At 39.8% G+C, this 25,701-nt stretch overlaps 1 protein-coding gene across 4 annotated transcripts in view; it reads right to left on the bottom strand.

The window, feature by feature from the left end:
- Positions 1-1,125: 1,125 nt before the first annotated feature.
- LOC127659612 (hepatocyte cell adhesion molecule-like) overlaps positions 1,126-25,701 on the bottom strand; it is a 93,893-nt gene continuing 69,317 nt past the window's right edge. For 2 of the 4 annotated variants that reach the window (XM_052149510.1, XM_052149509.1), the window contains exons 2-5: positions 7,734-8,063; positions 3,703-3,951; positions 1,510-1,626; positions 1,126-1,428 (exon numbers count right to left, since the gene is read on the bottom strand). In XM_052149510.1, coding sequence (XP_052005470.1) covers positions 1,397-1,428; positions 1,510-1,626; positions 3,703-3,951; positions 7,734-8,063 — 728 coding nt within the window. In that variant the 3' untranslated portion in view covers positions 1,126-1,396. Of the gene's footprint in view, positions 1,429-1,509; positions 1,627-3,702; positions 3,952-7,733; positions 8,064-10,783; positions 10,936-19,015; positions 19,309-25,701 lie in introns of those variants that run through there. The other 2 variants (XM_052149508.1, XM_052149507.1) reach the window with 2 other exon arrangements.

The following is a 25,701-nucleotide window of genomic DNA, read 5'->3' on the forward strand; positions in this document are numbered from 1 at the left end:
CCCCATCTGTCACTCACTTCGACGTTGTGGTTGAAGAAGCGACACTAGGGGTCCAATTTAAATCACGCCATGTGCTGAACCGTGTTCATGGGTTGCTGACACAGGAGCGGGCAGGAATTTTATGTGCCAAAGCAACCGGCTGTGTCAGACTGCACGTACCCTTCCCCAACGGCCCATAAAATCGTCCAAACCTTCTGGTTCTTTACCCCCCATAGGGGGGGAACAAGGCGAAGTGCCAAGCATGGGAGCAAGAGGATAGGCAGGCTGGCTGTGAGGCGAGCCGCTGTTGCCTCGAGCCCAGACGGAAGTCAACGATCATGCCGGGGGGTGGTAGGTTCGGGTAGTAGGTACCCGGCAAAACCGAGCCCGCTGCCATACCCATCTCCAGCCGGGTCATCCTCAATCCCGTGGGAAGAAGGAGCGATGCAGGGGTGGATGGATTGCCGTTCCTTTTTAGGAAGGAAAGCCGTGACCACAATGTTCCCATGGTCATATTCTCGCAGTGAGAACATGAGCCATCCACAAATGCTGCCTCGGTGTGATTGCTGCCCAGTTACACAAGGCAGTGCCTGTGGCCGTCAGGAGTGGAGAGCACTATATTGCATCCAGGAACTACACAGGGGCGGAAAGGCATCTTTATAAAGACGTGTCCTGAAAAGGACGTTCAGCGTTGCTGTGTATTTTCTATTTTAGAAAAAATAACTATTTTAGAGAAATAACTCTTTTAACTGCACTGTCGAAGCGCCCAGGGGCAAAGCTGCACTGCCGTGCAAGGAAGGAGAAAGCAGCTGATATGCACCGTAGATCCAACAGTAATCGCTCAGAGATGGGAGGAAACAGACCGTGACTCTCAGCTCGCTGCATACACAACCGAAAATTTTATGAATGAAACAGACGCATTTCCCTCCCTTTATATCCGTATGTCCGGGGGGCGGGACATGCAAATTCTGTCTGCCAATTTCTCATTGGCTTTTTCTCATAGATCAGAGATGCAAAAGGCACTCAGGTGAGACCCCTAGTGTCGCTTCTTTGACACAACGTCAAAGTGAGTGACAGACGGTAAACCTTTATTTAATGTGAATGTTAAGAACAAATGTAACTTGCAATAAACGGACAAATTCATGAATCCTTTTATTTGAATTTAAAACCAAAATCAAATGAATCTTTACACTCTGAAAATGAACTAGTTCTGAAGCATTGGTTTATTAATGTTCTGCAAACACAGAAAGAGATTATTAAGAAGAAATGCTCAAGTGTGACTAAATGTGTTACAAATCATCTGAAAAACTGCAAACATTACAGAAGATTAAATCCACAGAACACAGACATTAAAACACAAGAATCTTCTGTTCTGTGTTGATATCGTCGTCTAAATCTTGTCATTCTCAGTTTTGATCTAGAGAGCGATTTCCTCTTCCTGTTTCCTTCCTAAAAACACATCATTTGCATGTCATTTGCATATTGGCATGAGAAATGATGATGATGATGATGATGATAAATGTGTCTCACCTGATGTGTGTGTTCTGCAGTATTTGATGTAGATGTGAAAACCTCCTAACAGAGTCAACAGAAGCATCATCTCCAAACTCCACACCACCACAAACACCACAGACACTGAACGCTCAACTACACAAACACAAGAAAACCAATCAATCAATCAATCAATCAATCAATCAATCAATCTATCAATCAATCAATCAATCAGTCAGTCTATCAATCAGTCAATCAATCAATCTATCTATCAGTCTATCAATCAATCAATCAATCAATCAATCAGTCAATCAATCGATCAATCAGTCTATCAATCAGTCTATGTTCAGTTAAATGTATATATCTGCAGGAGTTTGAATATACAGTATAAATGTGGAGTTACTGTATAGATATAAACAATGTAGATATTCTGAGATTGTTGTTCTATGTAACATTATTATAGTTGCACAAGTTCTAGAAATGAGAAATACATCTAGAATAATCCTTATGACAAACAAAAGCTCATTGTCATTTATCATACACCCTTCATGCACTAGGTGTCAGTAAAGTCCATGACCATGAATAAGAGCCCGAGAGAACAAAATATAATCATTTACATGGCAACACTACACATTTTTACAACAGTTTCAGGTCTTACATTAGCATTTTATTAATTTATTATTCATGTTTTATGTGCTGTCTCTTATGATTAGGTGTTGTGTGTTCTGGTTTACTATTTGGTTTGTTTATATTTTATTTTAATATGAATCTTTGTGATTTTTTTCACAGAAATTATGTAGTACTGTATTGTAGAGCAGAGTTGACAACAGTTTGAGAGAGAGAGAGAATTATGGGCAGACACCATGTGTGTGTCTTTTTATTTAATTAAATATTATTTATATTGTTAAGCCAGTTCCCGCCTCCTCCTTTCCCCTGAACCCCCTTACATGTGTGTGTATATATATATATATCAATGAGAGATACTTGAAATAAGACTTGTTCTAAGTCAGTCAACCCACTGGGAACCTACATTTTAACTATTAAACAGACTAATCCATTGATCAGACTGTACTTCTATCCCTCACAGCCTCGTTTTCATTCCCATCAAAAATGAAATAAGGTGGTACTCTGAAGAAGGTCAATTTCCAACAGAGAAACGTAAATGCAATCGTGAATGTCTTCGGTGACTTCAGTTCTTCACTCAAAGTGATCGATTTGCTACAAAATACTTGAAGCACAAGTCATGTGGACAACTTTTATAATAATTTTATTCATTGCAACTGCATGGAAAAAACATGGTTTCTCAGCAGGAAATGGAGGATGGAGTGCGTACTCCAGGTAGGGAATGAGGTTTTGCCCCAAGTGAAGGAGTTTAAGTACCTCTGGGTCTTGTTCACGAGTGAGGGGACAATGGAGTGGGAGGTTGGCCGGAGAATCGGGGCAGCGGGGGCGGTATTGCACTCGCTCTATCGCACCATTGTCACGAAAAGAGAGCTCGTAGGCAAAGCTCTCGATCTACCGGTCAATTCTCGTTCCTACCCTCACCTATGGTCATGAAGGCTGGGTCATGACAGAGAGAACTAGGTTGCGAGTACAATCAGCCGAAATGGCTTTCCTCAGAAGGGTGGCGGGCTTCTCCCTTAGAGATAGGGTGAGGAGCTCAGTCATCCATGAGGAGCTCGGAGTAGAGCCGCTGCTCCTTTGTGTCAAAAGGAGCCAGTTGAGGTGGTTTGGGCATCTGGTAAGGATGCCCCCTGGCTGCCTCCCTAGGGAGGTTTTTCAGGCACGTCCAGCTGGGAGGAGGTCTCGGGGAAGACCCAGGATTAGGTGGAGAGATTACATCTCCACACTGGCCTGGGAACGCCTCGGGGTCCCCCAGTCAGAGATGGTTAATGTGGCTCGGGATAGGGAAGTTTGGGGCCCCCTGCTGGAGCAGCTGTCCCCGCGACCCGACTTCGGATAAGCGGTTGAAGATGGATGGTTGGAAAAAAACAACCAGAACATTCTACAACATTTCTTCTTATATGTGTCACAGAGCAAAGAAAGAGAGTCAGTCAGGTTTTTAATGACATGATGGTGAAAGAATAACATTATATTAATTTCTGGTTGAACTAACCCTTTAATTTAATTATGAGGTGGCCTATGAACAACTTAAGAGAATCAGTTTATTTGCATCTTTGTAGTTGCTGTTGTTTTAGTAAGTCTGAGGATATTCATAGATTAAAATCTCACCAGCACATCGGTTTACTCTTGTGGTATACTGTCCATGACTGACGCTGTTCTTCGCAGTGCAGGTGATGCTTCCAGAAGTTTCCTCATCCAGATGAATGGTGTTATTTCCATCCTCCAGTTCTTGTCCATTCAGAGTCCAGCTGAAGATGAGCTGATCCCCCTCAGAGGAGCAGGACACTCGCTTCTCCCCACTGGACGAGCAATTGATTGACACTTCCACTGAGCCAATAGGAGCTGGAGGGAGGGACACTGTACAGTCACATGACAAACACAAGATTCAAAATGACATCTATACTCAGGGACGGATTAACCACCGGGCCAATTGGGCCACGCCCAGGGATCTCTAAACCCAAAGGGCCCCTAGCTCTAAATAGAATTTTTTTCTTTTTATATATCTATTATAAATCTATGTGAAATACCATTTGTTCGGCCGATATTTATTTGAAGGACTGATTTACAAAAAGCTTCCAAACACAAAGATAAGGTGCAGTTTACCCTGGCTGTGTACAAAGCTGATGGTTTAAATTCATATAAGCAACAGAATTTGTGCAACAGTGTAGAGGACTTTAAAATAGTCCTGCATGCATTTAATGTTTAATGATAAAGCGAAAGAAGCCTTAATACTCTAAATATGTGCACGGTAACCTTTTGTATTATTTGGTTAACTGCGAGAGTTCACGAACGGTTATTATGTTATTTGTCGTGATTCGGGAATAAAACGGGTGCATTAATAAGCATTAATTCATGATTAACTAATGCACAGATAATAAAGAGTTAATGTATAACTTATGATTAACTAATGTGGAGTGGTGGTGGTGTAGTGGTCTAAAGCACATAACTGGTAATCAGAAGGTCGCTGGTTCGAGCCCCACAGTCACCACCATTGTGTCCTTGAGTAAGACACTTAACTCCAGATTGCTCCGGGGGGATTGTCCCTGTAATAAGTGCTCTGTAAGTCACTTTGGATAAAAGCGTCTGCCAAATGCATAAATGTAAATGTAAATTATAATGTAATTATACATTAACTCAATATTATCTGTGTATTAATTAATCATGAGTCACACATTAACTCAATATTATCTGTGTATTAGTTAATCATGAGTCACACATTAACTCAGTATTATCTGTGCATTAGTTAATCATGAGTTATACATTAACTCAATATTATCTGTGCATTAGTTAATCATGAGTTATACATTAACTCAATATTATCTGTGCATTAGTTAATCATGAGTTATAATTAACTCAATATTATCTGTGCATTAGTTAATCATGAGTCACACATTAACTCAATATTATCTGTGCATTAGTTAATCATAAGTTATACATTAACTCAGTATTATCTGTGCATTAGTTAATCATGAGTTATACATTAACTCAGTATTATCTGTGCATTAGTTAATCATGAGTTATACATTAACTCAATATTATCTGTGCATTAGTTAATCATGAGTTATACATTAACTCAATATTATCTGTGCATTAGTTAATCATGAGTCACACATTAACTCAATATTATCTGTGCATTAGTTAATCATGAGTTACACGTTAACTCATTATTATCTGTGCATTAGTTAATCATAAGTTATACATTAACTCATTATTATCTGTGCATTAGTTAATCATGAGTTATACATTAACTCAATATTATCTGTGCATTAGTTAATCATGAGTCACACATTAACTCAATATTATCTGTGCATTAGTTAATCATAAGTTATACATTAACTCATTATCTGTGCATTAATTAATCATGAGTTATACATTAACTCATTATTATCTGTGCATTAGTTAATCATGAGTTATACATTAACTCAATATTATCTGTGCATTAATTAATCATGAGTTATACATTAACTCAGTATTATCTGTGCATTAGTTAATCATAAGTTATACATTAACTCAATATTATCTGTGCATTAGTTAATCATGAGTCACACATTAACTCAATATTATCTGTGCATTAGTTAATCATAAGTTATACATTAACTCATTATTATCTGTGCATTAGTTAATCATGAGTCACACATTAACTCAATATTATCTGTGCATTAGTTAATCATGAGTCACACATTAACTCAATATTATCTGTGCATTAATTAATCATGAGTTATACATTAACTCAGTATTATCTGTGCATTAGTTAATCATAAGTTATACATTAACTCAATATTATCTGTGCATTAGTTAATCATGAGTCACACATTAACTCAATATTATCTGTGCATTAGTTAATCATAAGTTATACATTAACTCATTATTATCTGTGCATTAGTTAATCATGAGTCACACATTAACTCAATATTATCTGTGCATTAGTTAATCATGAGTCACACATTAACTCAATATTATCTGTGCATTAGTTAATCATAAGTTATACATTAACTCAATATTATCTGTGCATTAGTTAATCATGAGTCACACATTAACTCAATATTATCTGTGCATTAGTTAATCATGAGTTACACGTTAACTCATTATTATCTGTGCATTAGTTAATCATAAGTTATACATTAACTCAGTATTACCTGTGCATTAGTTAATCATGAGTTATACATTAACTCAATATTATCTGTGCATTAGTTAATCATGAGTTATACATTAACTCAATATTATCTGTGCATTAGTTAATCATGAGTCACACATTAACTCAATATTATCTGTGCATTAGTTAATCATGAGTTACACGTTAACTCATTATTATCTGTGCATTAGTTAATCATAAGTTATACATTAACTCAGTATTACCTGTGCATTAGTTAATCATGAGTCACACATTAACTCAATATTATCTGTGTATTAATTAAGCATGAATTAATGCTTATTAATGCACCCGTATTGTAAAGTGTTACCAAAAGTTTTATTGCCATAGATGTGTCAAACACAATCTCAGATAGCAGGTAATAAAGTGCACAGTGAGATATGAGTCTAAATAGCACAATATGCCAACATAAATCATCAAATGATAAAATCACGCTGCCTGCAACATAGTAGGCCTATTCTTAATAAATGGAAAATACATACTTCTGCCCGGGAAGGAACGCAAATTTCTACGCCACTTCGGGGTGCTTAGATTTTTTAATTATTCAGCGTTTAACTTGTGATTCCAGGTGAAAAACAATCTGGAATCATGTGTAACATGAAGTCCTCTTTGCAACCTGAACTTCATCCGAACTTCATCAGACGCACGTGTGAACAGCCCGTAACTAGCCCTATTGCCTACATGAAAAACTGACCCGAACCTGGCCAAAACCTGTAGGTTTGTCGGGAACCGTCGGACTCAGATCGGGTTTAAGACCTCTAAACACGTGCACAATAACTGATTATTAAGCTATTAAAATTAAAAATAAAAAGTACATATAACTGGCCATGTAAGACATTGCTCCAATCTTTTCTTCCATCAATTTGAAAACTCCAACCAAATCTGGCAAGCGTCCTGAAGCGCATAAAGGTGAATGTAGTCACGTGACTCGTCATGGCAGCCTCCATGGTGTTCTGGCCCATGCACCTCTCAGTTCTTAATCCGTTCTGGTCTATAGGCCTACTACTCAATCTCATTATGTAATTGTATTAGGTATACTCTACAGAGTATGCACTTTTCTGTGTAATGGAATACCCGGATGATCTGCTACATTTGCCAATATGTGCAGAATTCCATAATTCAATTATCTCAACTTGAGATTCCATTTCCATTCTAATGAATGAAGCAGGACAAATATCAACCATGATTGTAAGATATCTGTCTAGACTCGTTACTGGATCTTACAAGAGGCAAGACATTTTTACACAAAACTGAATTACATTTAAAAATAACTTTATGTGTAAATAACTTTAGAGATGATAACTGGATGACACTTGCTGTATTAAACATGTGACAACAGTGTAGCATACTACTGTTTGATATGTTACATGTTGCATACTGTTTTACATGTTTTTGTTTAAATATTTGGCAGTAGTCTATTCAGTGAACACTGTGCAGTATACAGTAAGCAGTACACTACTATTTCACTCAGATGAGAGAGTTACTTTACCTTCAACATTCACTTGAAGATTGTTTGTGTATGTTTCTGTGCCGGTCGAATCATAGAGCTCCAATCTGTATGTCCCTGAATCTGATCTGATCACACTGTTTATAATCAGAGTCCCATTTTTAAAGATAAACTCAAATCTGTTGGATTCATAATGATACCCTTGATAGTGTGTGTTATTCACTGACAAAACTCCATGTTTAGTATAGCCTATAATCTTATATAACTCCAGCCTTTGATCTCGAGCGTCCGTCACCATCTGCAGATAGAGTTTGTGTCCCAGAGATGCGTAACAGGGATCTGTCTGATTAAACCTGCAGAACATCTCCACACCTGAACAACACAAACACACAATCAAATATAACAACACAAACACAACATGAACATTTGAGCAATAAGCACTGTAAGTGACATTAGCCCCTTTCACACATACAGTCTTTTCCAGAAAATGTACCTCATTTTTCAGGCTAGAGAGTGTGTGTGAACACAACCTTTTTTAAAATACTGGTGCATTTTGATCTGGCAATTTCCCTTATTGAGAGGTTGTACCATAAAGTTCCATATTGATGGTATGTGTGAACAGCACATGTGGTAGATCTACCAGTAAAGGCAACCCAACAATTTCCCTGTAATTCACCTGGTTGTCAATGTGTGAAAGGGGCTAATGTGTATGTCCTCTCATCATATTTAAAGGGACAGTTCACCCAAAAATGAAAATGTTCTCATCATTTACTCACCCTCATGCCATCCCAGATGTGCATGACTTACTTTCTTCAGCTGAACACAAACAAAGACTTTTAGAAGAATATCTCAGCTCCGTAGGTCCATACAATAAAGTGAATGGTGACCAGATATTTAAGCCCCTAAAAGGAGGTAAAGTCAGCATAAAAGTAATTCACTAGACTCCAGTGCTTTAATCAATGTCTTCTGAAGTGATACAGTTGGTTTTGAGTGAGAACAGGCCAAAATGCAACTCCCTTTTCACTGTGAGTTTCATCTTGCCATTCCAGTCTCCTTGGTGATCATTATTTCAAGCTCGATTACACTTCCTATTGTGTCATCTAGCACTCTGCACAATTACAGGAAGTGTAATTGAGCTTGAAATAATGATCGTGCCTAGAGACTGCAATGACAAGATGTACAGTGAAAAAGGAGTTACATTTTGACATCTATTCTCACCCCAAACCATCTGAAATGCTTCAGAATAACAACCTACTCGACAGATGTCAGTCTGGCTTAAAAAAGAACACTCAACAGAGACTGTCCTCTTGTCAGTAGCTGAAGCCCTGTGACTGGCGATAGCTAACTCTAAATCATCCATCCTAATCCTCTTTGACTTGTCAGCTGCTTTCGACACAGTGAACCACAGGATTCTCCTGTCCATCCTCTCTGACCTGGGCATCAAAGGAACTGCGCTTGGATGGGTTGAGTCATGACTCATTGGCAGATCTTTCAAGGTTTGCTGGAGAGGAGAGGTATCTAAGTCACACCAGCTGACCACTGGTGTTCCTCAAGTATCAGTGCTTGGACCCCTCTTCTTCTCGATATACATAACATCACTCGGACTGATCATTGTGGCACATGGCCTCAATATACGCAGCTCTAGCTATCGATCCAGCCTGATGACCCTAGTGTCTCAGCTCGTATATCTGCCTGCTTCTCGGACATTTCGGCCTTGATGAAGGAACACCAGCTTCAGTTCAACCTTGCAGAGACAGAACTCCTTGTGATCCCACCCAACCCCTCTGTTGACCACAACCTCACTATTCATCTTGGTTCAACTACACTAACACCAACCAGAACAGCCCGGAACCTGGGAGTGGGTGGTAGATGACCAGCTCAATTTCACTGCATGCATCTCATCAACTGCCCGGTCTTGTAGATTTGCGCTTACTAACACCAGTAAAATCAGACCTTTTCTGTCTGAATATGCTGCACAACTCCTGGTCCAAGCTCTGGTCATTTCAAAACTGGACTAATGTAATGCTTTGTTGGCTGGCCTACCAGCTAACACAATTAAGCCACTGCAGATTGTCCAGAATGCAGCAGCACATCTAGTCTTCAATCAGCCAAAAAGGGCTCATGTCACTCCACTGGCTACTTGTAGGTGCCCGCATCAAATTCAAGGCTTTCATTCTGGCTTTCAGGACAGCCAATGGAACCGAACCCACTTACTTCAATTCACTTCTTCAGGTCTATGCTCCAACTCACTATCTGCTATCTGCAGTCTATGAACAAGCGGCATCTATTGGTCCCATCACAAAGATTGGCAGACTCTTTTATCCAAATTGACTTACAGAGCACTTATTACAGGGACAATCCCCCCGGAGCAACCTGGAGTTAAGTGTCTTACTCAAGGACACAATGGTGGTGACTGTGGGGATCAAACCAGCGACCTTCTGATTACAAGGTATGCGCTTAGGCCACTACGCCACCACCACTCGGAGTTCTGCACAAGCGCCTATACTACACTTGCCACCTTGAAAACCTGGCAGTGCAACTCTGCGGATGTTGTTATACTATGTATTACAAATTGCTTGCTATGTTCCACATTTATAAGTCGCTTTGGATAGAAGTGTCTGCAAAATTGCTTAATGTAAAGAAGACAGAGTAAACTACTGGAGTCTGATGTATTGTGTTTAAGGTTACTTTATCTGCTTTTTGGAGCTTCAAAGGCCTGGTCACCATTCACTTGCATTGTATGGATCTACAGATATGAGAGATTCTTCAAAAAATCCTAATTTGTGTCCAGCAGAATAAAGAAAGTCATAAACATTTGAGATGGCATGAAGGTGAGTAAATGATGAGAAATTCAATTATTGGGTGAACTATCCTTTTATTTCATATTTTAAACATATAAACAGTCACAAATTACACAAACATTCACAGAATTATAGCTCTACAGAAGAAATTTACAACTAATATTTACTGATTAGACCAGAAAACACTATTATCACATCACCGCAAATAAGCTATAGTAAAATGTTTCTTTGACAGTTTCATTTGTGACTGAACATCATACTAACATGAGTCTGATGTGAAAGTGGACTCACATGTATGAGTTGGTATCAGCAGCAGCAGCAGTCCAAAGATGAACAGCATTTCTCTGACGTCCAGTTTCCAGAAGAGTCCAATCCCAGCAGAAGAGTGTGAATGCTGCTTCAGATTGTGTCATGAGTGTGTGGAGTTCTGTCAGTCTGTGTCCGGAGTCTCATGTAGCGTCGTCACTCTGATAAACTGGACTCGAACAGAGGAAGTTTCCTCATACGGGGGAAGACAGTTACAGTTTCCACAAACATACACTGATACACTTTCATCATTAACTTTAAAACCTTTAGTTTAATTCATTTGTAAATCTCTATGATTTTATAATACAATCTGAATAAACACAAAATACAATTTTTAAGAGTTTTTATTGAGAATTTTAATTATTGAAGCAAAAAAGTTATCCAAAACCAACTGGGTCTGTGTGAAAAAAAATAATTCCCCCCTTAGTCACTAAATCCCCAAATGAATCCCCTATGAAACTGCATTCATAATGGGGTTCAGCTGGAGTAGACTCACCCATGCTTGATTACTGCCAACCCTGTTCAATCAAATCAACACCTAAATACAACTTTTTCAGCGGGTCTCACCCAGTAGCACACTATGCCAAAAATTACGAGGAAAAAGGTAATTGAAATACATCAGTCTGGGAAGGGTTACACAGCTATTTCAAAGGCTCTGGGACTCCAAAGAACCACAATGAGAGCTATTATCTCCAAATGAGAAAACTTGGCACAGTAGTGAACCCTCCCAGAAGTGGCCGTTCTTCCAAAGTTCCTCCAAGTGCACAGCGATTACTCATTCAGGAAGACACCCAAAAGCCAAGGACAACATCCATGGAACTGCAGGACTCTCTCGCATCAATAAAGGTCCCTGTTGACTCCATGACTCCACTATCAGGAAGACACTGGCCAAAAATGCCATCCATGGAAGAGTACAAGGCGAAAGGTCAAGCTTAAAAATGGTCATGCTTGACTACGGTCAAGCATGGTGGTGGTAGTGTGATGGTGTGGGGATGCTTTGCTGCTTCGGAGTGACTTGCAGTTATTGGGGGAAACATGAATTCGGCTCTCTACCAGAAAATCCTTCTTCCTCAGTCTGTGAGTTGAAGCTCAAGCTCAACTGGATTATGCAGCAAGGCAATGATCCAAAGCATAGGAGTAAGTCCACTTCTGAATGGCTCAACAGAAGCAAAAATAAAGTTCTGCGGCCTAGTCAAAGTCCTGACTTGAATCCGATTGAGATGCTGTGCAGGACCTTAAACAAGCAGTTCATGCACGAAAACCCTCCAATGTGGCTGAACTAAAGCAGTTCTGCAAAGAAGAGTGGGCCAAAATTCCACCACAGCATTGAGAAAGACTGATCTCCAGTCATCAGAAGTGTTTGGTTGCAGGTCTTGCTGCAAAAGGTGGCCCAACCAGCTATTAAGTTTAAGGGGGCAGTTAGTTTATCACATGGGTCATATAATTGTTTACACAATTTGCCTTTGTTTTTGTTATTTCTCTTTTAAAGATCTAAAACAATTTAGTATGAAAAATAGAAGAAACCAGGAAGGGAGCAAATATTTTTCACATCACTGTAGTCCAAATGTCTGTGGAATATGTGTGTGTTTGTAAAATCAGAATGTTTCTTGAGTAAAACAATTTATTTCAACATTTTACACAGACATTCACCAAATAAAAGTGCTACAGAATAAACTTATCAGATAATATTTCTGAAGCCTACTGAAAACAACAACTGATTTGAATATTTATTGGTAAATATTATTGTAAAACAAGTGTATTTGTCTGGCCATGATCTGTTTTAAATCTGTGTATTTCAAATCTAACCGTACAGCAGCACGCTTCAGGAAGTGTCCAAATCTAGTCCTTCTTCTGCAATTGGCAACCGCTAGAACCATACAGTTAAAGTTGTGAAATATTCAGAGTTAGCACACTGAATTCGGCACATACTGTATGTTGACTTCACTGAACCAAGTCAATTTCTACTTGACTAGACTTTCACCCACCTTGATCACTTTTCACCTCACTTGATCATCAGACCATGTTTTTGGATGTATTTTTGAGTATCAAAACCATTTCCAGGTCTCACTCTGATGAAGCGGGCAACAAGGTGGTATACCATGGTATTTGTCATTGGCACCGGTACACAAGTGACACCTATAATGGTCGAAAACCATAAAACATCTAAATATTCTGCAAACTGGCCAAAAGTGATGTAAATCATGTGAAATTCTGTTTACTAGCAAATCTTTAACATGTAAGATAGATATTACGACATGATTTCACACTGATCAAAGACTTTATATATAATATGAGTTCATTTTGTGTCCAGATATGGATCTAAACTGAATATACATTTATAATCAAAACTAACTGATAATAAGAAGATCAGTGATGTCGGTACACACTCAAAGAGTTTAATTAAGAACTGTTTTCTAAATCTAAGGGAAGAATCCAGACCAGAAAATCACTAGCAAAGTTAATACAGTGAAAAAAGTTTATTACTGTTTAAATATATTAGAGAAGAAAAGCAGACATGAGACTATCCACATTACAAATAATTTCAAGAGCTTCATGTTGCCAGAAGTTTAAAACCACAGAACACAAACAGCAACACACAAGATCCTCTGTAGAAATACATACACTCTTAAAGAAATCAAATGTACATAATAACACATAGATCAATGTTTGGTATTGGCATTTATTTCCATGCTGTCTATTATTATTTATATACTCTCTTTAATTCTACATGAGATCTTTTGCTACTGATGAAAGTTCTATTCAAATGAAAATCTTTGACATTGTGAAATTATTTCTCAAATCTGTGATGAAATCTGCTGCGGCTCTCATGAATCTTCTGTTCTGTGTTGATGTCGTCATCTAAATCTTGTCATTCTCAGTTTGGATCTAAAGAGCAATTTCCTCTTCCAGTTTCCTCCCTAAAAACACATTACTTGCATGTCATTTGCATATTGTCATGTGAAATTATAGAAATACTAATAGTATCTGACTAACTGGGCCCAGGTCAGGAAGCAGACAAACTGGCTAATCCGAATGTCTGCTAGCTGCCTTGATACGTCACACAGGTCACATAAACTACAACACATAGAGACTGTATCACCTAGATATCATATAGAGACTGTGTCTGTTCCCCAAATTACTGAATGAATCTACTTCCCCAAGATATTGTTATAAACATGAGCATCATCTGAAGGGTCAAGGAGGAGGAGTTGCTACAATTTACAGTGACATTTTTGGTGTTACTCAGAGGACAGGATTTAAGTTCAAGTCTTTTGAACTAATAATGCTTAATGTGACACCGTCAGATATAAATAAAAAATCTCTGACACCTTTTGCCTTTGCTACTGTATATAGATCACCTGGTATTCTGATTTACTTGGTGAATTTTCACATTTTCTATCAGATCTTGTAGTTAACGTAGATAGAGCTTTAATTGTTGGTGACTTCAACATTCATATAGATAATGAAAATGACACACTGGGATTAGCATTTATCAATATTCTCAACTCTCTTGGAGTCAAAATGTGACCAACTCAATGTCATAATCATACACTAGACTTAATTCTTTTATATGGAGTTGATGGTGATACTATAGAAATTCTACCGCAGAGTGATGACATCTCAGATCATTACCTCGTCTCTTGTATGCTGCGATCAGATAATGTTACTCAATCTATCGTTCAGGTAGAACTATTCTTTCGACCATTAAAGATAGATACACTAATAATCTTCCAGATCTATCTCATACTCTCAGTAGTAGAATAGAAGTGTCATGTATGTGCCGGAAGAACGCAACATAAACATAACTACATTGATTCCACATTTTTATTTGCTGATCACAACTGAAACAAAAAAAAAACATACAGAAAATATTTCCTCACTATTCCAACATCATTTCCATTCTCACTCTCTTTGTATTTTCTTCTACACTTTATTTTGTACCACAGTGACACCTTTTAGATTTAGATGGATTTTAGCTATAGAACAGGATATGAAAATTTATTTATTTGATGAAATAACAGAAAATATAAATACAGTCATCTCTAGCACTCTTGATGTTGTCGCCCCCCTTCGATTAAAGAAAATTAAAGAAAAAAGCCCTGCACCCTGGTACAATGATCACACTCGGAAAATGGAGCACAAGTGGAAGAATACAAAATTAGAGGTATTTCGTGGTGCATGGAAGGATAGTGTCTGTAGCTACAGCACTAAAAGCTGCCAGGTCAGTATATTTTAGCAAACTCATTGAAAATAACCAAGACAATCCTAGGTGTTTATTCAGTACTGTGGCTAAATTGGTTAGGAATAAAGCCTCAACAGAATCAGATATTCCGTCGCAGCACAAGAGAATTGACTTCATGAATTTCTTTAGTGATAAAATTGAAATATCAGAAATAAATTTGGAATTATTCAATCATCTGTCACAGTACCTCAGAAAACAATGCCTAATAATTTTCGACATGTGCAAATTCAATCCTTCGCTGTCTTAGGTCATGAAGAGCTAACAAAACTTATCAAAACATCAAAATCCACAACATGTATGTTAGATCCTATACCAACTAAGCTCTTAAAAGAGGTATTTCCTGTAATCTCAGAGCCTATTCTTAATATCATTAACTCCTCGCTATGCTTAGGACATGTCCCAAGAAACTTTGAAATGGCAATTATCAAACCATTTATTAAGAAGCCACAACTTGATCCTGGAGAACTTGCTAATTATAGACCGATTTCAAATCTTTCGTTTATGTGGAACATACTAGAAAAGGTAGTGTCCTCACAATTATGCTAAAATAGTACATACAAACAATTTCAGTCAGGATTAGGCCCCATCACAGTACAGAGACTGCACTTCTGATCATCTTTTCGTAACTGCATTTCTCTTCTAATACTTTTAGATCTTAGTGCTGCATTTGACACGATAGATCACGACATTCTCTTGAATAGACCACTACTACTTTGTGTAAACGAGGAATTGTCAAATAAAACAAAAGTGAAATATGGAGTGCCACAGGGATCAGTTTTAGGGCCTCTGCTTTTCTCCATGTATATGCTTCCCCTGGGGGATATTATCAGGAATCGTGGAACAAATTTCCACTGTTATGCCGATGTTTCTTTGAAACCCAACAAAATTTCACATTTCTCCAAATTAGCAGAGTGTATCAATGTAATAAAAGATTGGATGGCCAGAAATGTCCTTCTACTCAATTCTGACAAAACAGAGGTACTAGTTATTGGACCAAAAACCTCTAAAAATAAGCTGCTAATATATCATTTGACTCTCGATATACTGTATGTACTTCAACAGCGAAGAACATAGGTGTTATATTTGATACCAATATATCATTTGAAAATAAAATTTCCAATGTTTGTAGAACAGCATTCTTCCACCAAGAAATATTGCTTAAATTATGACACATGCTCTCTGTTGCTGATGCCGAAAAAGTAGTTAATGCGTTCATGACCTCAAGACTAGATTATTGTAATGCATTACTGGGAGGATGTCCAGCAAGATCAATAAATAAACTTCAATTAGTTCAAAATGCAGCAGCCAGAGTGCTGACGAGAACCAAGAAATATGATCATATTAACCACATTTTATCATCGTTACTTTGGCTACCTATGAAACTTCATGTAACCATATAAAATTCTAATATTCTAAATTATAATACTATTCTATTTGTTTCCATTTGCTTTAGCCCTCTATGCCACCACCACTCCATTATAGACATTACAGTTTCATTTTCTGTTAATGCCTGATCTTCTGTAAAGCTGCTTTGAAACGTGTGTGTTGTGAAAAGCGCTATACAAATAACAATGATGATAAATGTGTCTCACCTGATGTGTGTGTTCTGCAGTATGTGATGTAGATGTGAAAACCTCCTAACAGAGTCAACAGAAGCATCATCTCCAAACTCCACACCACCACAAACACCACAGACACTGAACGCTCAACTACACAAACACACAAACACAAAACCAATCAATCAATCAATCAATCAATCAATCAATCAATCAATAAATCAATCAATCAATCAATCAATCAATCAGTCTATCAATCAATCAATCAATCAATCAGTCTATCAATCAGTCAATCAATCAATCAATCAATCAGTCTATCAATCAGTCAATCAGTCTATCAATCAGTCAATCAATCAATCAATCAATCAATCAGTCTATCAATCAGTCAATCAGTCTATCAATCGATCAATCAAACAATCAGACTATCAATCAGTCAATCAATCAATCAATCAATCTATCAGTCTATCAATCAGTCAATCAATCAATCAATCAATCAATCAATCAGTCTATCAATCAGTCAATCAGTCAATCAGACTATCAATCAATCAATCAATCTATCAATCAATCAATCAATCAGTCAGTCTATCAATCAGTCAATCAGTCAATCAATCAATCAATCAGTCAATCTATCAATCGGTCTATGTTCAGTTAAATGTATATATCTGCAGGAGTTGGAATATACAGTATAAATGTGGAGTTACTGTATAGATATAAACAATGTAGATATTCTGAGATGTTGTTCTATGTAACATTATTATAGTTGCACAAGTTCTAGAAATGAGAAATACATCTAGAATAATCCTTATGACAAACAAAAGCTCATTGTCATTTATCATACACCCTTCATGCACTAGGTGTCAGTAAAGTCCATGACCATGAATAAGAGCCCGAGAGAACAAAATATAATCATTTACATGGCAACACTACACATTTTTACAACAGTTTCAGGTCTACATTAGCATTTTATTAATTTATTATTCATGTTTTATGTGCTGTCTTATGATTAGGTGTTGTGTGTTCTGATTTACTATTTTGTTGTTTTATTATTTTCTATTTTGTTTCATATTTAATTTAATTTAATAAATTTTTGTGATTTTTTTATTTTTTTTTATTTTTTCTGAAAAATATAGTACTGTATAAATATAATGAGAGATACTGGAATAAATGTGACCTGTAGTAAGTCAGTCAAGCCACTGGAAGTCTACTAAAACTTGAAATTATTGTTTTAATTGTTACTATGTGAAAATAACAATTAGTTGAATTTTAACAAAGTTTTATACTGTATACATATAATTGGACATACTGGGAAAATATTAACTGTAGTAAATTAGTAAACACACTGAGTACCAACTACAACCTTAAGTTGACATATGATGCTGATATTTGTAGATTCAAAGAAATAATCTCACCTGGACATCGGTCTACACTAGTGGTGTTCTGTCCATGACTGACGCTGTTCTTCGCAGTACAGGTGATGCTTCCAGAAGTTTCCTCATTCAGATGAATGGTGTTATTTCCATCCTCCAGTTCTTGTCCATTCAGAGTCCAGCTGAAGATGAGCTGATCCCCCTCAGAGGAGCAGGACACTCGCTTCTCCCCACTGGATGAGCAATTGATTGACACTTCCACTGAGCCAATAGGAGCTGGAGGGAGGGACACCAGACGTGCCACACATAGTTCAAAAGAGCATAATTCCATAGGTAGTGTACAGTGTACAATGGACATTATTGGTAAGTGGTGCACTAATATTTCATTCTGAACACAGTTCTTAATAAATAGAATATAAAGTGCAGTTACTTTTCACACAATACTTCCAAACATTCCACAATGCCCTCCATGAATGAAAAAACTTTTTTACAGAGATCTTTGGAGATCTTGAGATTGTAATAAGTCAGATGAGAGAGTTACTTTACCTTCAACATTCACTTGAAGATTTATTCCATGTGTTTGTGCTCCACCAGATTTATAAATCTGTAATCTGTATGTCCCTGAATCTGATCTGATCACACTGTTTAAAATCAGAGTCCCATTATTAAAGATGAACTCAGATCTGTCACTGATGGATTCATGTTTATTCATTAGTATGTTCTTCTTCACTGTTAAAACCATAAATGGCCAGTCATCCAGCACCCTGTTATATAACTCCAGCTCTTGATCTCGAGCGTCCATCACCATCTGCAGATAGAGTTTGTGTCCCAGAGATGTGTAACAGGGATCTGTCTGATTAAACCTGCAGAACATCTCCACACCTGAACAACACAAACACACAATCGTATATAACTACATCAACTTTTCATTATATAAGAACTCGGGTATAGTATACAGTATATATATATATATCTTGCTTTAATAATTAAATCAGTGGAACAGACACATATTACACATCCTAACATGAGTTTGATGTGAAAGTGGACTCACATGTATGAGTTGGTATCAGCAGCAGCAGCAGTCCAAAGATGAACAGCATTTCTCTGACGTCCAGTTTCCAGAAGAGTCCAATCCCAGCAGAAGAGTGTGAATGCTGCTTCAGATTGTGTCATGAGTGTGTGGAGTTCTGTCAGTCTGTGTTCGGAGGCTCATGTAGCATCATCACTCTGATAAACTGGACTCATGTCAGCAAAGATCTCCCAGTCTCACACCACAAAGAGGAAGTTTCCTCATAATGGGGGAAAACAGAGTTACAGTTTCCACCAAGACAGTGTTTCCCAACGGTTTTTCCGTAAGTACACTTTACTTTACTTTATTCATGCTTTATTCTTTATTGTCATTGTACACAAGATACAACGAAATTGCGGAGCGTCTGCATAAGGTGCATGGTACATAAAAAGATAAATAAATAATACATAGTACAAAGTGATGTATTAAAATGTTTAAGCTAGGACAAAGAATAAGGAAAAAAAAACATAGAAAGAGTTGCCACAGTTTGTCAAAATTATATTTTGACAAATACAAGACTATACTAAACTAAAGGTATAAAGAGATGGAGATTGCGCAGAAATATAATACATAAATACACATATTGTACTGGGTAAGATGTCAGTACATCCAAGGTGTTCAGTGCATATGTGCATTCAGTGTAATTATAGCTCTGGGAAAAAAGCTGTCCTTGAGTCTATTTGTCCTTGACTTAAAGCATCTGCTACCAGAGGGCAGCAGATTAAACAGGTGAGAACCAGGGTGAGAGTGGTCTTTTTCAATGTTCTTGGCTCTGCTGATGCAGCGGGAGTTGTAAAGGTCCTTCAGGGAGGGAAGAGGGCAACCAATGATCCTCTGCGCGGTGTTAATAATCCACTGTATTCTCACCCTTGAGGGGAGCCAGTGTTGAGCGTGCGGGTGGAAGAGAAATGAGGACTGATTTTAACAGTCTGAGGGCGGTCCGTCAGGAAATTCCTGATCCAATTACAGGTGAGTAAAGGGAAGCCCAGATCTGTGAGTTTGCAGAAGAGGATGTCCGGTATGATAGTATTAAATGCTGAGCTATAATCAATGAAAAGCATCCTCACATAGCTCTCCTGATGTTCCAATTGGCACAGCGCATTATGGAGAGCTATGGCTATTGCATCCTCAGTTGATCTGATAGCTCTATAAGCAAACTGATGTTCATCAAAAGTGAAGGGGAGGCAGGTTTTCAGATGTTGCAACACCAGCCTCTCAAGGCACTTTGTGATGATCGGTGTAAGGGCAATGGGGCGATAGTCATTGAGGTTATCTGTGGCTGATTTCTTTGGTATGGGGATAATTATGGAGGATTTCAAGCAGGATGGAATTAAAGCTTGTGTCAGAGAGAGGTTGAAGAGGTTTGTGAAGACTCCTGAGAGCTGGTTAGCACATTCCTTGAGCACCTTCCCTGGGATGCCATCAGGGCCAGAAGCTTTCAGTGTGTTCACTGTTCTAAGCAGCCGCCTCACTTCATACTCCTGGACAGTGAGTGAGGGGGTACCAGAGTCTGTTGTAGACTGAAGTGGTGTGATATTTTGCAGCTGTGGTTTATCAAAACGAGCAAAGAAGCAGTTCAGTTCCTCTGCTAGTGGAGCCGAGCTGTTTCCAGCTACACAGCTGCTGCCTCTGAAGTTTGTTAGGTGCTGGAATCCCTGCCATACCTGTCGTGGTTTACCGTCTGTGAAATTATCTTCTACGTTATTTTTGTAGTCCCTCTTTGCATCCTTAATTCCTCTCTTCAGGTTGGCTCTAGCAGCACTGTAAAGAGCTCTATCACCTGACCTGAAAGCAGCTTTCCGATCTTTGAGGAGCTTATAGACTTGGCTGGTCATCCAAGGCTTCTGGTTGGGAAAAACCCAGATGATTTTATTCACTGTGACGTTGTCCATACAGTACTTGATGTAGGCCAGTACCGCCTCAGTGTGAACAGCCAGGTCATGATGTTTAAAGACTTCCCAGTCAGTGTGTAAAAAGCAGTCCTGGAGCTGAGAGAGTGCATTTTCGGGCCAAATAGAAACAGTTTTTGTGAGTGGTGTTTTCCATCTTCTATGGGAGATGTATGCTGGAGTAAGAAGCAGAGAGAGGTGGTCTGAGTGGCCTAGATGAGGGAGAGGAATAGCTCTATATGCATGTTTAATGTTGGTGTACACACGGTCCAGTGTGTTATCTCCTCTGGTCAGACATTTAACATGTTGGAAGAAATGTGGAAGTACTGATTTCAAATCTGCCTGGTTAAAATCTCCAGCTATAATGTGTACTCCATTGGAATGAGCACATAGCTGTTTATTTATGACATCTAGCAAGAGGGCGAGAGCTGTGCTAACATTTGCGTCGGGTGGTATATAAACAGCGGTGACAATCACTACTGTTAGCTCTCACGGTAAAAAGAACGGTCGGCATTTAACAGTCATGAATTCCAGATCCGGAGAACAGTGACTATCTAAGATTATACTATTGTTTGACCAGTCATTGTGCACAAATATACACACACCACCCCCTTTGCTCTTACCAGAGTCGTTGTTTCTGTCCCAGCGATGTAAAGTGTGACCCGCTAGCTGCACTGCAGCGTTGGGGATCCTTGGGTGAAGCCAGGTCTCCGATAATATCATAATGCAACAATCGTGGATATAGTGATTCCCGGCGATGTAAAGCTTCAGTTCGTCCATTTTGTGAGCCATAGATCTTGCATTAGTGAGAAACATACTTGGTAGAGGAGGCTTATGTGGTTGTTTCCTGAGTCTCGCAAGAAGGCCGGCCCGGCAGCCCCGCTTTTGTTTTCTTTCCCGTCGCCGTCTGCGTCATCTGCCAGGACCAACAACAATCCACGGAGATCCCGGTGGTCTGGTGATATCCTTCGGGATATTGTGGGTGTGAAAAAAGTCAAGTGTGACTGTAATCTTGTGTTGAAATCCGATGTCTAATAATTTCTGACGGCTGTAATTATGCTTCACAGAAGCAACAAACAAAAAACACACAATAAAACAAGCAAAAATGCACCAAAGGCGAGAGCTGTAAGCCGCTGCATCCTTACGCGCCACCATTAACCTATCAATACACAAAGCACCATCAGTAAATCGCAAGTAACCCTTCATCAACAGAACACAATAATGTGTACCAAAGACTAAATGTCATATATAAATATAATATATTATGTTTATTCAACAAAAACAAAACCAGGCCAAGTGATAATTAGAACAGACTAAAGCTGTTTATTATACAGGGCAAGAGATCTTCTAACTTGGTAAAATAGGAAATATTAAACGTATTTTACTGTATCACTTGTTTCCAGTGTTGCCTTTCCGCTGTCCACCAAAGCAGACAAAGAGCTGCTCAGAGTGCCTAAAGCTCTGCATGCAATCCAAGTAGATGCGCAAAGCACGCACTGGACACAGCAACGATAAGGCTGGGTCTGCCTCCTCAAAGGGATCATGGGAACCTTGGGCACATAGCCCGATCAGGGTCTCAGGATCACATGAGAGTCCTCTGGACCGAACTCCATGTACGTTTCGCTGACAGAGAAGGCTTGCAGTTCCCCGACCCTCTTGATGGAAGTGAGCATGGTCAGGAGGGTCTTCAACGAGACGGCCTTTAACTCGACTGACTCTAGGGGGATGAATGGGGTTCCCCAAAGGCCCAGAAGGACCTCAGAGAGGTCCCATGAGGGAAAGAGGCGCAGCATAGGAGGGTTCAGCCTCCTTGCGCCTCTCAGGAAACTGATGATCAAGTCGTGCTTCCCAAGAAACTTACCTACCACTGCGTCGAGGTGTGCCGCTATAGCAGCTATGTACAACTTCAAGGTGGTGGGGGACAGCTGCCCCTCCAACTTCTGCAGGAAGGAAAGTACTGACCCCACTGTGCATCTCTGGGGGTCTTCGCTTCGGGAAGAACACCAATTTGTGAACACACACCACTTCAGGGTATACAGCTGCCTTATGGAGGGAGCCCTGGCCAGAGGGTTCATGTTTAACACCGCGGGTAGACCACTTAAGTCTTCCGCATCCCATCCAGGGAACAGACATGGAGGTTCCAGAGGTCTGGGTATGGGTGCCAGATGGTGCCCAATTCCTGAGAGAGGAGGTCCTCCCTCAGTGGAATTTGTCAGGGAGGTGTTGTTGCGAGGAGCGTGTGGTCCGAGAACCAAGTCTGGGTGGGCCAGTATGGCACAATGAGGGTGAATTGGTCTGTGCAAGTAGGCTCACTGGGGGAACACATATTTGCGCAGCACCCAGAGCCAGCTGTGTTTCAGCGCGTCTGTCCCAAGGGGGGCTCCCATAAGGGAATACCAGAGTGGGCAGTGGGAGGATTCCCGGGAAGCAAACAGGTCTACTTGTGCATTGCCAAATCGACTCCAAATCAGCTGGACCACATACATTTACATTTACATTTATGGAGTCTCCACTCTCCCCTGAACATCACCTGCCATGACAGCACATCCACTGTGGCGTTGAGGCTGCCGGGGATGTGAGTGGCCCGCAGCTACCTCAGCCACAGCTGACTCCAGAGGAGGAGATGGCGGGCGAGTTGCTACATGTGACAAGAATGTAAGCCACCTTGGCCATATATATATGCTACTGTCACTGTGTTGTCCATCCGGACCAACACGTGCTTGCCCTGGATCGATGGGAATAGCCTCCACAGGGCGAGCTGTACTGCCAACAACTCGAGGCAGTTGATGTGCCAACTCAATCAAGGTCTTGTCTAGGAGCCTCAGCTGCTTGCCCATTGCACACTTGCTGTAGGGGGAATCCTGCCTGCAGGTCTGTCCAAGGGCTGAACAAGTGGAAGCAGACCAGTGTGATGTCCACGCAATGTGTGCCATGCCCATCTCGGGACTCGAGTCTGAAGCCAGTGCTGAAGGGGTCTCATATGGTCTCGGCTATGTGACCCAAGGAGTGAGAAAACTGGATACCGCAGCCCGTCCAGGGTGCAGCAAACACAAAACAAAAGGGGAACAAAATATTCTCATCCCGGACCTCCTCCGGGGGACAGAGTGGTCTGGTTACCAGCTCCCGAGTTCCAGCAGACATCTTCCTCCTTGGGTCGTCCGTGAGGCGGGGGGGCTCTATGCTGTTTTCGAGGACACTGCTCGTGCTGGCGCGGAGCCACCTGGGCTTTCACCGCCGCTGGGGGGCGCCCTCGGCGAGCAGACCGTGATGCACTCTTGTGCCGCACCGGGGAAAGGTGTGCAACTGTAGAACTGCTGGGCAAAGTCCTTGACGGTGTTGCGGAAAAGGACGACCAGAGAGATGGTCGCATTCATGAAGCATGCCTGTCAGCATCCCTCATCTTGACCAGATTCAGCCATAGGTGGTGTTCCTGGACCACAAGAGTGGACATCGTCTGCCTGAGTGCCCATGCCGTGACCTTCATTGCCCGGAGGTTGAGGTTGATCACCGAGCGCAGTTCCTGCAACACATCGGGGTCAGAACTACTCTCATGCAGTTCTTTCAGTGCCTTGGCCTGGTGGACTTGCAGGAGGGCTATGGCATGCAGGGCAGAGGCGGCCAGACCAGCAGTGCTGTAGGCTTTGGCTGCCAGAGACGACGTAGTCCTACATGGGAGTGCTGGGCAACTCCGCCTGGTAGCGGCACTTTGCGGGAACAAGTGCCCCGCAACCGCCTTATCCACGTGAGGAACCGCAACATCACTCAATAAACTTACATCTCAATAATATACATATTCACACATCATGGTACGATGGTAAAGCTTTTAACTCACTTTTGTAAGGTGTTGTCTTCACAGACATTTTGCTAGTTGTCATATTTTCCATTATTTACAATTGTTTTGCCAGATCACCATTGTTGCCGGTAACTTTTCCACTATGCACGTCAAGACGATTACACTGAGTGCACCAAGTCTCCAACATTCCACACTCCGTCTTGATGGTTGAAAAAGTGCATCATCTCCTAGTACATTTCTTTTTGTTGCATTTTCAACTTACACTTTCAAAATGACGTAGAATAGTGCAGAAGTGTGCGGTTTGGGATGCACCTAGTAACTTCATCTATGGATTTTGTTCATTACTTACATAAATTGTTTTTTAGTAATTTAGAAGAATATCTCAGCTTTGTTGGTCCATTCAATGCAACTGAATGGTGACCAAAACTTTGAAGCTCCAAACAGCAAATACTGTAAAAAAAGAATTCCATACGATTCCAGAGGTTAAATGACAAGTGAAAACAGATCAATATTTAAGTCCTTTATTTTTACTATAAATGTTCATTTTCACATCTAGAAGTCACACTTGGCACATGTTTGGTTAGTGCACTGGAGTCGTATGGATTACTTTTACGTTGACCTATGTGATGGACCAAGAGAGTCCATCATTTCTATGTTGACGTGACATTTGAAATAATCGCGTTATTCTTTACTTTAGACGTCAAACTGTGAAGAGCATGCGCTCAACACATGCGCACATTGTTGGAGTTATATATGTGCCACCATTCTGCACGTGCAAGGTGATATTTTGACTGAAAAAAAGAAATAGTTATTTTGCATGTGCTTGAACTCAGTTTTGTAAAGTAATGTATCTTCTTGCAAAGATAAATTCATTCTGAGCAAACGAAAATCAATTTTGCACTTGAATAAAGTTGATTTGAATGTGAATTTGCTCCGAATTCTTACATTTAGCTTGCTCTTCCTACCCACTCTGTGCGCAAAATACC

Source organism: Xyrauchen texanus, chromosome 19, assembly GCF_025860055.1.
Source record: "Xyrauchen texanus isolate HMW12.3.18 chromosome 19, RBS_HiC_50CHRs, whole genome shotgun sequence".
NCBI classification, from domain to species: domain Eukaryota; kingdom Metazoa; phylum Chordata; class Actinopteri; order Cypriniformes; family Catostomidae; genus Xyrauchen; species Xyrauchen texanus.